The sequence below is a fragment of the Bidens hawaiensis genome, unplaced genomic scaffold (genome assembly GCF_021521415.1).
Source record: "Bidens hawaiensis isolate Kalapana, Puna unplaced genomic scaffold, B.hawaiensis_p1.1 tig00008762_1, whole genome shotgun sequence".
NCBI classification, from domain to species: Eukaryota; Viridiplantae; Streptophyta; class Magnoliopsida; order Asterales; family Asteraceae; genus Bidens; species Bidens hawaiensis.
Window position 1 is genome coordinate 77,298 of NW_027491632.1, and position 14,461 is coordinate 91,758.

Genomic DNA, 14,461 nt, shown 5'->3' on the forward strand with positions numbered 1-14,461 from the left:
GTTGTTTCTATGGTCGTTAAGAGTTAGGTATGTAGGTATGGAGTCAAAGGTTGGTAGAGGTGACGAAGCCGGACCTTATATATGGTATAGATACGTTAATGATTGTTTAACTGAGTTTGAGCGTAATAGAAAGTTAAGCTTGGTTTAGCCCAGTTGATTAAAAAATGTGTCCTTTAGGTTGGTTTGAATGGTATGCAATCTTGTTCCGTATAGTGTTTAGTATGTACATGTCTAGAATAATGGCTTATGTTTCGGTTATATGTCTTCCATATTATATGCTATGACATTTGGTTTGGACATGTTATCACGACTATGTCGTATGTCGAATTAGATTTTGTATTTCGGCTGCGTTTGTGAGTTCTTGCTAAAGTCAATGGCGGCGATGATGTTGGAGTGTTCATGTTGGTGAATGGTGATGATGGATTTGTTGTGTTTGGGTTTTTTGGTTGTGTTTGTATTTTATTGCTATTGTCAATGGTGGCGATGTGGAGTGTTCATGGTTGGTGAATGGTGATGATGGTGTTAGAGCATTCACATCGGTCTTTTTATTTTTCTCTATGATTACACTAAAAAGCATTACATTTTTTCTCTCATATAGAATTAAATAATACCTTTTTTACATCATTATTCTTTATACTCTCTTTCACTCACAACCACATTCAAATATGTTAAAAAATAAACAAAAAATGAACCATTGTTTATCCAAATTTACTCAATTTACCCATCTCTTTAAATATTACATTAGCGTAACTGGTGTTAACTGCGTAGGAGGTTTTATCCTAGTCATATAGGAGGTTTTGACTCTTGTGGCATTGCAGCGGCGTAACTGGTGTTAACTGTTAAGTGAGTATCATGAAAGAAAGTTCTCTAAGGATGTGGGAAGGACCCGGAACAAGGGGTTATGCTCTTTGAGAGAAACTCTCTGGGGGTTTCCAAATCAGGATCGGCCGCAAGCCGACCGGTCATACTAAAGATAGTCGTCGTTTAAAAAAAATTACGACCACCTTTGGAGAATAGATTTTTCTGTGTTAACTACTTAAATGAATACAAGCTAATTACTAGTTAATGTTATTTAAAAAAAGGTTAATTTCTAATGTTGACTCATTTGATTTAATTTGGTTGCTCATGCACATATCATACCCGTACCATCACAATAATTATCGACAAAAACAAAATGGAGTCATCAGTTTCTCAGTTATTTTCGCTGTATAATAATAGTTTAAGTTTAATTAAGGTAAAACCGTAGAGTCATATATATCACCCCATCATATAAGTTATGAGTCAGTATGAGATGATACGAACAATATAAATTTCACACAAAACACCATTTTCACAATTTGTAACCATTTTACATGATGTTATGCACGAACTCGTATTTTGTACCCGTATACCCCGATGTTATCATACGGTCTGTCTGTATCTGCAGTATACGGTCAAGTCCCGTATCGATAATCAACACACGAATTAAACGAATAACTCTCGTTTATATTAATCAGAAAATATTACTCAAAAAACTGATTACAAACCCTCAAACCCTAACTCGGTTTGACTCTTGATGAACCCTAACTCAGTTACATCTACTCCACCTTAGATGAACCCTAACTCGGTTACATCTTGTGTGTGTCTCTAGATGAACCCTAACTCGGTTACACCTCACACCACACTCTATAATGCCTAACCATACATCGGTTTATATAGACTAACATAACTTATTACCAAATATAATAAACTCTAATTGTAACCCCATAAACCCATTACATAATAATGAATCTCATAGGCCCAATAGGTTCAACCCAGTCACCTACACGTTACTGACTATTAAGTTGGAAATTACTTCCATTCCAACATTAGTTAGTGTATGGCATTTTGTCCAAACACCTTCTTCCTTGCTTCAACTCCATTATTATCATTTTTCCCCAATCCTCTAATCATGAGTTCTAATCCTCCTGCTCCGTCATCACCCCACCGTGGGAAGGACGATAGGCCGAGATTCTTCGACGCCATGGCAAAGAAGCTCTGCTGGGCGAAAGCCGAGATTGTCCCCGGGCGGCATCCGGAACGGTGGCGTAAAGACGCGGCCGGCAACGTCGTCTGCAAGCGCTTCTGTAATTGCCAGGGTTGCCTTTGCTTTGAGTACGATCACATTCTTCCTTTCTCCAAAGGTCCTCTTTACATTTTGTTTTCAGTTCAGTGTTTGTAAATTTGTAAATAATTGAACCGGATCGGATTTAATCATTGTGTGATTGATTTTGTAGGTGGTGAATCGGTGGTTGAGAATTGTCAGATTCTGCAAACTAGGGTTAACAGATACAAAGCGGATAGGAATCATTTAAGTAAAACTCACCTGCGCGGTTACTCGTGTGATATTCATTTCACTGGTCTGTCTTTTCTGCATCATACTATCATTTTAACTTTAATTAAATATACCAGTTGTTGTTTATGAGCCCTAGTTGTTATCACCCTTACTACTTTGTATATATGCATTGCTTAAACCTTAGGAACTTCGTCTCCCTGCAGATAAAAAACAAGTATAAAACCACATTGCAAAAAAATAAAATAAAATAATAATGCAGATGATAATGAATGTGATTACCTCAGGATTGGATTTACATAAACTCAAACGCACTTAAAGCATCAGGGAGATGAATCAACCAGATCTTCATATTCAGCACCAATTCATTCAACTAAAATGGACTCACCTCAATTTAACATATTCGACCAAAATAACGTGGATCAAATATTGCGACATAGTTTTTATTCAGTTTCTCAACGTTTTGATGTTCAATACAGAAATAAAGTCAATGTCATAAGGTCTGACACGAGTGGAATCACTTGGTGTTTATTACATGGTAGACAGTAATTTGTGGAACACATGTAATAAGTCTGATAGAAACTCGATTAACAGGATTAAAATAGGCTAGATTTTTGTTAGAAATATGATAGCGGTTGGCCCTGTTCGAGTGGGCCTACTCTCCAAATTACGATACGAATAAATAAGTTTGACAGCTTACACAATGGACAATAAGCAATGATCTAGCTTTATTTATACTAAAAGGTCACACAGAATTTTCTTCACTAAACTCGCCTCTTGACTTCGACTTATCTATATTCAGCCCTTGACTTTGACTACTTGTTGGATATGATCCTCAGAGTCCCCAACAGCTTGTACTCTCTCTCATTTAGTTGGTGTCGCACCTCCCCTGCCTCTCGGATTGCACACCCAACATACTGATCAGGTGTCATGGGATAAGGCCTGGACGGCGATATGGATCCTTCGCAGTGGGATGATAGGTGAAGCTAGCTCGCAGGCTGCTAGAGGGATATGGGTCATACCATTGCAAGTGGCCGATTTGAAAGCTACGTTGGGCAAGATCCTCCACCTCAGCAGGTGCATGCATAGGGAGCTTGCTTATGGTGTCCGTAAGTGATGTTGCCAGCCGAACCGACTTCCTTGGTGTGTTAATGATATGGGAGCCTTAGGCATCTTGCAACAGCAGGTGGGAATCTAAATACATTCCCTATGAGCACTTGGCGCCTAAAGCTGGATGATCCAGCTCCCTGATACAACTCTTTACCTCTGTCGTTGTTTGCAGACTTCTAGTCATAATCTGCATCAGTGTAAAAGTCAACATCTTATAACGTATAGTTGTCCTCTAGTCAGGTCATGGTTACTACTTAATGGCCAGAATCTTAGCAGTCAAACCCTTAAGAAGACATCAAGCATTTAGTAAAGTCATAGCCTTGTGTTGTCATAGTCCTATTAGTCTTGGTCCCTAATGTATTACATTTAAAGCCTAGATAAATATAAAGTATGTAGTTTGCTAAAACTTTCGGCTTTGATACCAATTTTTCACACCTTGGTTCCCCAAGGCTTCACGTGACCAGTTGGTACCAAACTTAAGGCAGTGGAAAGTGTTAAAATGTCATCATGGGAGGTGTTGATGTCTAATTCAAATTACAATAATCCATGAATGTACTAATCATGAGATCACGTCAAACCATAAACAAATCACAAATGTCAAATCAACACAATCATTAACATTGCATGTCGAATTTCAAGTCTATAAGTTTTCTCAACTGATGGTCCAGTTTCGCCCGCCTATCGATTTGTTGGTCCGATTATATGAAATCGCATTGGTAGAGTACCAATTAGTGATTAATCACTGATTAGTCGGCAATTAATCCCAATTTTTACAACACTGTTCTTCTAGCTTTTTCTAACCTCATAGTCTTGCCAAAGTCAACGCTCTGAAATACATGCTCATAATATGCATTAGTTAAAAAATTAGTGAGTTTGTAACAGGATACATAAGTCAACAATGATGAAACAGTAGAGTGGGTGTATATATACAGATAAAGTTTGTGTTTACCAGTTAAGCCGCACCCGAGGCCGCAAAGTGCAAACAGTAGTAAATAAATGTCTAAATGTTAATCCTGTCAATATTACATCACTAATCTACACATATATGTTACGAATTGTGGTGTATGCGACGACTGTCAACACTGTGTATACAATGTCAACAGTAACAGCAAGTGGCCCATTATATGTTGGCCAAAAGTCTAGTATCCTCGGTCCCTTTAGGGAAGCACCATGTAGAGGTGGGCACTTATGACCCATGTCAAGTAGTACAACCCACATACGTGTGTGGCTCCGTAGAGTTAATGATTATATAAACTTTATGTAAGTTATGAGATGGTTTATAATAAAATGATTGCTTATCCAGTTATCCTGTTTTGGTGATATGGTTTTGAACAGTAAGGGTGGTTCAAGCTCGTGTAAGAGTTGGGTTTTATAAAATCTAGTTTAGATGTATTTATTTTCGGTCTAAAACAGTCCTGACACGTGTTTTTGTCAGTTTTAACCATTGTAGTCCCTAACTTGTTAAAATGACTTAAGTTACCCGATAAATGCGATTTTAACGTCTAACGGTCTAACTCTAATCACTTGGATAGTATCATGTCAAGTGCTTTTAACCTATTAAAACCATTTTTATATGATTCTGAGACCATAATAAACTGTTAAGAGAAGATCAGCCCTGAAATCATAAATGGTAATTGTTAATTGCATTAAAACGCTATAAACTTAGTTTTAATTGTTAAGATTATGCGTATGCATGCCACAGTTCAAGTTTCGATTACACTTTACCTTTTTCATTGGTCGCATGCTCTTTGTGAGTGTCAACTGAATTCAAGATGGTCAATTTAGTATTGAGGTGCAAATTCTTTAGTGAGTAAATGGGGTGGTGAGTGTCATGGGGTTGTCCTCTGGGTTTGGTTAGACATTGGGTTGCGCCTTTATTATTATTTGTGGGGTGATTTCACATTGAGTATGGGCCGAATTCTTTGAGCCTCAATCAGGCTTGTTTCATAGAAATGGCATACGGGATCCTAGTTGATGTTTGATAACTGAATTCAAGGTGGTCAGTTTAGTATTGAGCTTGTAAATGCATGTAAGCATACCACATGCGTTTAAATGTTGACGAGGAAAAGAAACTCATGGCTTTGTCAATGAATGCAAACTGCAGAGTATGAGAAGTATTTTATCTTGAATATTGTTTGGATTTGATTTACGGTAAACATGCTTTCAAAACTAAGGAAGTTTTGGATCCAGTGATTCAATTTTTATATGAATTACTGAAAGATAATAGCAAATTCTTGGAACCCAAAGGTCAAAGTTATCAAACATGTAAATTCTGGGAAGATTTAGAGTCTTGTAAGGATTACCCTCATTTTATTTCATTTAAGCAGGCTAGTTTAAGGTCAAAGTTTTCAAATATGACGCGTTTCCAATTTTACCTCTTATTTTGTGGTTCCACGTCCACTTCGATAGTTGAGTTTATACTACATCATGGGTTTGGTAACATTACATAGGTCTTAAATCATATAGAATATCCCTTCTGCCTAATGAAACTTTGTTCAGATAAGATGCATGAACTTATTTACATCGATCATTCGTTCATTCTCCACATCTTTCTGTGGGTCGATTTGGTTGTATTTTATTTCTCTGTCAGGTCAACTAGGTTTCGCTAAAAAGGTAAAGGTTAAAATACACAGTCTTCAAAAAACAGGAAGTCGTAGGAAGGGTATCAAACGAACTCTGATTGAACTCAAGCTAGCGGCTTGGAGCCGACTCATCGAACTCTATGATATTAAATTTTAGGTTTTTGCTTTTCAATTTCTAGCTTAGAGATTTTAGATTTTTTATTCAGATCATTGTGTCTTTTTATTTATCATTGCTCCTTGTGTTTTTTTTTTCCGTCATTGTGTCTTTTTTCCTCAACAACATTGTGTCATATTTCTTAGCATTGTGTTATATTTTGCGATCCATTGTGTTTTTGTCCCCTTCCTAGATTTAGGAGACTATGTAGGATAACTTAACCCATAAAAGATTGAATTAAACGGGCCAAATGGGTTGAAGACCTTCTAAATTATTATTGTAATGATTGATGATGATCTCAGTTGAAAGGACTTTACTTGAATATAATAAAGTCAACAACTACAAATATATGCTGATTAAACTAGCATATTCAACAGACAAAGACAGCACTAAACATTAAAAACTATTAATGTTTCAGGTGGAGCTCAACTAAGATACCAGTTAAATGAAAATAAAAGCTTTTAAAAAAAAATATTAATAGAAACTTAGTTTAATAGAGGCAATAAACTCTGGCTTTATTATACTATTCCCTCAGCTGAAATATGACATTATTCGGCTTGCAGATAAAGAGCTCGACGTTATTGAAATGGCAGTATACGGTGATGTAACACGGCCTGGAAATCAATGTCGTTGCAGAAGTGTCGCTGAATTGCTCGGAAATTACAAGCCTAAAGACAATACAGCTCCTTGTAAACTACCTTGATTATTATAATATTATCCAATTTCCTTACTGTTGTTAATTTATTGTTGTGTCAATCTTTATACCCAAAAATTACAGGAATTGGGAACATTGAAACAAAAATGATTAATAATTCAAATTTTATTTTAGTTAAGTCTTTTCTTACAAATCTCTTTGACTGTTAACCCACTTCACAAAACCTTGCCACTTGCTTTTATACTTTAGGTTGCTAAGATTATTTAATAAAGAAACTGTAAAAAATTGAGGCAAAATGCATTAAATAACTTAATAATAACCAGACTGTTTTGAATGTTGTAGTTTGGTTGGTTCATAAATTTGTGTCATTGTTGTGACAGATTAATTCTCTGTTCTTCAAGTTACCAAAATGCCCCTTATCTTCTTCCTATTTTTATGTCTTTATTGGTGATCCTTGTGGTGGTTAAAACAATATAAAGTGACCAAAACACATTTATGAAGGTTGGTTGGTATTTGGTCATGGTTGCTGTCAATGATGAAGAACATATCGAAAATGGATATTATTATTTCAAAAGAAAGTTAATGTTATCAAAAGTAATTGTATACATGATGCATACGATCAAATAAACGAGTTATGGTTATCATTTTATTTTATTATTGTAAACAGAATTTAAAATTTAAAAGCATAAAAATTATGAAGTATAAGTTTAACCTGTCAGCATGAACATGAATAGATATGCTAATTTTGACAAATTAGAATTACTTTTTTTCTTTTGAAGTTATTAATTATACGTGTTGTATATGTATTTTGAATATGTGATACTAACTTGAACGCAGCATGAATAACCTCCATATCACTAAGTTTTGTAAACTTACCCTTCTACTCTTATAAGCATCGTTAAGTCCATAACTAGACTCATCCAATAGTAATAATATAATTTGTTTAACAAGTTTGAGCTTAAGAATTATAATTTAATTTCCTAACCATTCCTTTTTCTGCAAGAACATACTTGTTTAAGAAAGTAAAATATTTTGAACTATTTGAGATTTATTTTTACACACACACAAATGACTAGATTTAAATAACATGTTTTTTTTAATAGTTTTAAAAGATTTAAATGTGAGTGGATCTCATTTTCAAAAATGCTTTATGTTGGCCATCCATGAAAATGTGACATGGTAAAGCTTTTAATTGCATATGTAGGAATAATATGTGGGGTCACCTGGTGGTTTTGATTTGCATGGTCAAAATGTGACAAAAGTGAAATACTATCCTATCTCCGTTGTCCCTTTATTTCATTTTTAATGTTTTTCAACTTTACCCCCTTTTCTCGATTTAATTTTTTCATTTTAAAAGGTTTTAATCCGTTTAAAAATAGATGTACGTGTTATAGTATAAGACATGTTTCACGATTTCAATATAATAAATATGAGTTCAGTTAGCTAATTATATGCAGTCCCGACTCAACGAATGTGAAGGCCTAAATCAAAATAAAATTTCATGACTTTATGACAGTTGTTAAGATTTTTTTCCTAATTACAAGTTTTAAACTCATAACATATACTTTAATAACAACCAAATCAACCATCATACCAATACATTACTTTGAATTTACTTTACACATTATAATATATCTATATATAACGTTTTTTTTTACTTGGAGGCCTTAATTATGTGGGCCTAAAGTCCTAACTTATTTTCGCTGACATATAGGCAGGCCCCGATTATATACAAAACAAACGGATATTTGTTTATTTTTATGCCATTAAGCATAAATACCAAAGATCCCATATTTGATTCTTGTATTTTTTGAAATTTAAACTTTCAAACTCGTTTTAAAATTAATAAAATCCACATTTTCACTCTTTTTTGATAAGAGTGTTTTTTTTTGTCTCACAATTTTATTTTGAAATCTTTGGTTTTGATTTTTTTTATAAAATATAAAAAATAATACGCATTTTTAATAAACCAATTCAGTTAAATAAACAGGGGTAAATCATAAATGGTCTAATCCACTAGTCAACCATCAACACTTAAAAAAGGTTTTAAAACCCAACATAATATATGTTCTTCACAACTAAAGCACTCAACTCGCTATGGTATTGTTAGGAGATACATATGTGGGCCACTCTTTCTTGTTAATATGTGAAATAGGTTTGACGTTATTTTACTTTTAACTGTGTAATTTTAACTAGTTAACTCGAGCATAACAACACGATAACTTGTCAACCTGACATTGTTGACACAACTACCTGTAAATGTAACACCCATGTTATGCGAGAATATAAATAAGATAAACCCCAATTGCCAGTTCTCCAATTAACTAGGCCTCATCTATGCTCTATCCCTTTTGGTGCTTGAATGCTTTCTATTGTAAGTGACAACACCTCTTTGTTTAAACACCTTTTGGAGCCTAAATACTTTCTATGGTAAGTGACAACACCTATATATTTGAAACCCTTTTTTGGGAGTAGATTATGACAATGTATTTAAAAGGTTAGTCTATTAATATTCAAATACTTAGAGGTGGTGAACACGAAACAAAAATAATTAGGTTTTGAAGTGTTATATCTAACTTGTTTGATAAACTTGTCATGTTTGGATTGATCCATATAAGTAATGGGTTGTGTCACACCCCCATTCTAGGCCTAAGGGTATGATCCATAGTTGGTACCATGTTTGTAAATAAATCAGAGTAGCGGGTTATAACGGAAGTCTTTATAAAAAATAAGGATCGATATTATAAATATTTACATTACAAAAGACGAGACAAAAGTCTCGTTTAATATTTACTTGTTTATAGTTTACAAAACCATCATATTTTAATATTTACACAAAATTATCTGAGCCATCGGATTCTAGAGCTTCTTCGTCCTTCAAGCTCTAATCTTGATTACCTGCAAAATGTTAATAAAATACGTCAGCAACGAATGCTGGTGAATATGCTGACGCTAAAAATATTTTATTTACTTAACTACCCCTCGAGACTACGTAAGTCTCGGCCCATCTTGGCTTAGGAATAATTAAGTTAAAACAATCATCATAAACTTGAGTCTCTGCACTAGGTCACCTCAGCGAAACACCGCAGCGTTTATGACATAACTTAGGTACCATAAATATACACATGGCCATTCCCCACTCGGACGTAACTTAGGTCCGGCCCATCGTGGCTGGAGGTCGTGACCAAGCGTGGTGCGATGTGCCCACCGCATTCCACATATGTAAGGATCCAGACAAACGTATACCATAGCCTGAGGGCTGACTTATACTCTTATTTATAATGTTTTTAGAGACACGAAGCCTCATGTAAAGTTTTACACATAACACGTTTGTTTGCTTGAAAACAAATTTGTAAAAGTGGGGCGTATTCACCTTTTCAATAGGATCGGCTTCCAACACCGTCCATAGATCTCTTCTTGCTATCTCGCACCTATAGTTCGAGCATAACATTTATTAGTCGGATACACGATCCGGCTTTCAGACCTCTAGTCTTAATTATCTCGATGAACCTTTAGTTCATAATTTCTTTTTACTTTAAAACCTTTAGTTGAAAAGTAATATTAATAAACTTTTAGTTTATTTATAAAAACCCGACGTTTCTTCTTCATTAAGAAACGTATTTCTTTATTTATTATTTAAGTATACTCATTACACTTAAATAATATATTTTATAACAAAGAATATTTATACATATATATACACTCATATATATATATATATTTTATTTCTCTTTATTTATTTTCTTTGTTATTCATTTATTTGTTTATCGAGAATAATATCTACTCGGGTATTAAGCCCTTTCAATATCTTATTATTATTTTGGTCGGGCATTATGCCTACCTTGGTCGGCTTAGAAATACCCTAAACACTTGGGCAGCACTTCGACGCCGCTCAATAAACACTCCTTCCTTGAAAACTCTTGTTCCTCACTTGGCACGCTTTTCGAGGCGCCAACACTTCTCAGCACGTACTTCGAGGTAAACTTCGGGATGTCGGGACAACACTTCCTCCTTACTTGGAACGTTGTCGGTAGGTGGTACGTATATCGAGATAACGGGCACGGAAAACGAGGTAATGGGGCACGTTTAACGGGGTGGATCGATGGCACGAATTTCGAGGTGTAGAGAGAGAGTAGTGAGAGAGTATGTATGTGATTTTTGAGGTGTGAGAGGATCAATGCCGTGACCCCCTATTTATACCCATTTTTGGACCCCATCGCGGTACGTGATGAGTCACTTGGCAGACCTATCGCGTACCGCGATATAGGTCTGCTGAGTAAGACAGTAGGCTTACCACGTGTGACACGTGGCAGGCGCCGAGCCATGTGGCGACACGTGGCGGCAAACGCTGCCACCGTGTGTCACGTGGCACACGTGTCACGTTGTGTCAGACACCCAATCGCGGTACGCGATGGGTGTCTTTCTTGACCTGTCGCGTAGCGCGACGGGTCAAGAAATCAGATTTTTCATTTTAGCCCCTGGAGTTTGGAAAATGACAGAATTGGTCCCTTGACTTTGAAAACTTGACATTTTTGGCCCGAAAATTACGTGATGTTACATCCTCCCCACCTTGAAATAAATCTCGTCCTCGAGATTGTTTACGAGAACAAGTGGGGGTATTTCTTTTTCATCTCGGACTCGAGTTCCCATCTGTACTCGGGTCCTCTTCGGGAATCCCATCTTACTTTCACGATTTTCAACTTTCGTCTTTTAAGTTTCTTTAATTTTCGAATCTTCAATTTGAATTGGTCTCTCGATAAATTTTAAATTCTCGTTAATTTCTACATCTTTTAGGGGCATCGAAAGAGATTCATCAGCTAGACATTTTCGTAGATTCGAGACGTGGAATACGTCGTGTATCCCTTGCATTTCCTCGGGTAGTCGCAAACGATATGCGACGGTACCAATTCGTTCGAGTACTTCAAAGGGTCCAACGAATCGAGGACTTAGTTTGCCTTTCTTGCCGAAACGTACGACGCCTTTCCATGGCGAGACTTTTAATAAGACTTTGTCACCGACACGAAACTCTAACGACTTACGACGGACATCGGCGTAACTCTTTTGGCTATCACGTGCCGTCTTAATTCGTTCGCGGATTTGAAGAACTTTGTCGGTGGTTTCTTGGACTATATCGGGTCCAGACAATTGATTGTCTCCGGTTTCAGAACAGCACACGGGCGTTCTACATTTTCGACCATATAACGCCTCAAATGGTGCGGCTTGAATGCTCGAGTGATAACTATTGTTATATGAGAATTCCATTAGGGGTAAGTGGTCATCCCAACTTCCACCTAAGTCTATCACACATGCGCAGAGCATATCTTCCAACGTTTGAATTGTCCTTTCGCTTTGCCCATCGGTTTGTGGATGATAGGCAGTGCTAAGGTTTAATTTTGTACCAACAGCTTGTTGGAAGCTTTTCCAAAAGTGAGATGTAAAACGGCTATCTCGATCAGAGATTATAGACAAAGGTACTCCATACAAAGCAACAATGTTGTTTACATAAATACGCGCTAGTCTATCCATTGAGTATGACTCGTTGATAGGAATGAAGTGTGCGGATTTTGTTAAACGATCCACAATCACCCATATAACATTATGTTGTCGAGTCGTCTTCGGGAGCTTGGTTATAAAATCCATGGTTATTAACTCCCACTTCCATACGGGAAGTTCGGGTTGCTGAAGCAATCCCGAAAGCTTTTGGTGTTCAGCCTTGACTTTCAAGCAGGTTAGACATTTCGCAACATGCGAAGCGATGTTTTTTTTCATCCCATTCCACCAGTAGTTCGATTTAAGGTTTTGATACATTTTGTCACTACTGGGGTCCATCATGTACTTGGTCTTGTGGGCTTCGTTTAGAATTTTCTCACGTAAGTCCCCAATGTTTGGTACCCAAATCCGGTTTTCCATTCTAAGGATACAATCGTCACCTTTGACTAACAAGTCAATGGTGCCGTTACGTTTTTCATCGGAGATCTTGTTTTCATTGATTGCTTGAATTTGAGCGGATTTTATTTGGTCGATAAGATCGATTTGAAGTTCTAGCCTTAACGCTCAGACTCTTTTTGGCTTTTCATGCTCTTTACGACTTAAGGCGTCGGCCACAACGTTGGTTTTACCTTCGTGATAAACGATTTCACAGTCGTAGTCGTTAAGAGTTTCCATCCAGCGTCGTTGGCGCATATTAGGCTCTTTTTGTTCAAAGATGTGTTTTAAGCTTTTATGATCGGTGTACACTATAAATCTAACTCCATAAAGATAGTGCCTCCATATCTTAAGTGAAAAGATTATGGCGCCTAACTCTAGATCGTGAGTCGTGTAGTTCTTTTCGTGCACCTTGAGTTGACGAGAGGCGTAGGCGATTACTTTATTTCGTTGCATTAATACACATCCCAATCCGGAATGGGACGCGTCACTAAAGACAATGAAGTCTCCGTTACCTTCTGGCAAAGCCAGTATAGGAGCTTGGGTAAGCTTTTGTTTAAGTATATCGAATGCCTCTTGTTGCTTTGTTCCCCATTCATACTTAATGTTTTTACGAGTCAAAGAAGTTAGGGGAACAACTATTCGTGAAAAGTTTTCGATGAACCTACGATAGTAGCCGGCCAATCCCAAGAAACTTCGGATCTCGGTTGGCGACTTGGGAACCTCCCACTTAGAGATAGCTTCAATCTTAGCGGGGTCCACTTGAATACCGTTGACGTTAATGATATGACCAAGAAATTGCACCTCGTGCAACCAGAACTCGCATTTCGAGAAATTGGCGTACAACTTCTCGGTTCTAAGGATTTCGAGTAGGGTTCGAAGATGATTTTTATGATCGTCCTTAGACTTAGAGTAAATAAGTATGTCGTCGATGAAGACGATAACAAATTTATCCAAGTAAGGCTTACATATTCGGTTCATCATATCCATGAACGCAGATGGCGCATTAGTGAGTCCAGACGGCATAACGGTGAACTCATAATGGCCATACCTTGTTCGAAAGGCTGTTTTCGGAATATCTTCGGATTGAACTTTAAGTTGGTGATAGCCGGAACGAAGATCAATTTTTGAAAAATAGCTAGCACCTTGAAGTTGATCAAATAAGTCGTCGATTCGAGGAAGTGGATATCGATTCTTGATTGTAACTTTGTTAAGAGCTCGGTAATCGATGCACATCCGCATGGATCCATCTTTCTTCTTGACGAATAATATTGGCGCTCCCCATGGTGATGAACTCAGTCGTATAAAACCTTTCTCGAGAAGCTCGTCCAATTGTTTCTTCAGTTCCTTCATCTCGGTTGGCGCGAGGCGATATGGAGCTTTGGCGATCGGAGCAGTACCAGGAATAAGATCGATTCTAAACTCTACTTCACGATCAGGGAGGAATGCCGGGAAGTTCATCGGGAAATACATCGACATAGTCAGAAACAATAGGAACGTCTTTGATTTCTTTGGGTTTAGACTTTTCGGTGACGTAGGCCATGAATGCTAAGCATCCTTGATTTAAAAATTTGTTAGCCCTTATCATAGAGATTAGGGTAACTTGGCCAGCGTCTTTATCCCACTTCAATTCGTATAGTACGTTTATCAGGGGCCCGAAGTTCAACGGAACTTCCAACGTGGAAATGGGAACACATTTCCATGGATTTCATCACGGAATTACC

General features: G+C 36.9%; 1 protein-coding gene across 1 annotated transcript; it reads left to right on the forward strand.

Annotated features, from left to right (window-relative positions):
• The first annotated feature begins 1,887 nt into the window (after positions 1 to 1,887).
• LOC143529899 (uncharacterized) lies at positions 1,888 to 6,937 on the forward strand. Its single transcript, XM_077025583.1, has 3 exons — positions 1,888 to 2,162; positions 2,256 to 2,378; positions 6,721 to 6,937. The coding sequence occupies exons 1-3, from the start codon at positions 1,931 to 1,933 to the stop codon at positions 6,858 to 6,860; spliced, it is 495 nt and encodes a 164-aa protein (XP_076881698.1). The 5' UTR covers positions 1,888 to 1,930; the 3' UTR covers positions 6,861 to 6,937.
• The last annotated feature ends 7,524 nt before the right edge of the window (positions 6,938 to 14,461 follow it).

Bases quoted from the DNA above. Each gene is read 5' to 3' on its own strand.
- LOC143529899 (XM_077025583.1), top strand. From the start codon at position 1,931: ATGAGTTCTAATCCTCCTGCTCCGTCATCACCCCACCGTGGGAAGGAC. The intron at 2,163-2,255 runs GTCCTCTTTACA...TTGATTTTGTAG, and splicing joins CATTCTTCCTTTCTCCAAAG to GTGGTGAATCGGTGGTTGAG. The intron at 2,379-6,720 runs GTCTGTCTTTTC...TTCGGCTTGCAG, and splicing joins GTGTGATATTCATTTCACTG to ATAAAGAGCTCGACGTTATT.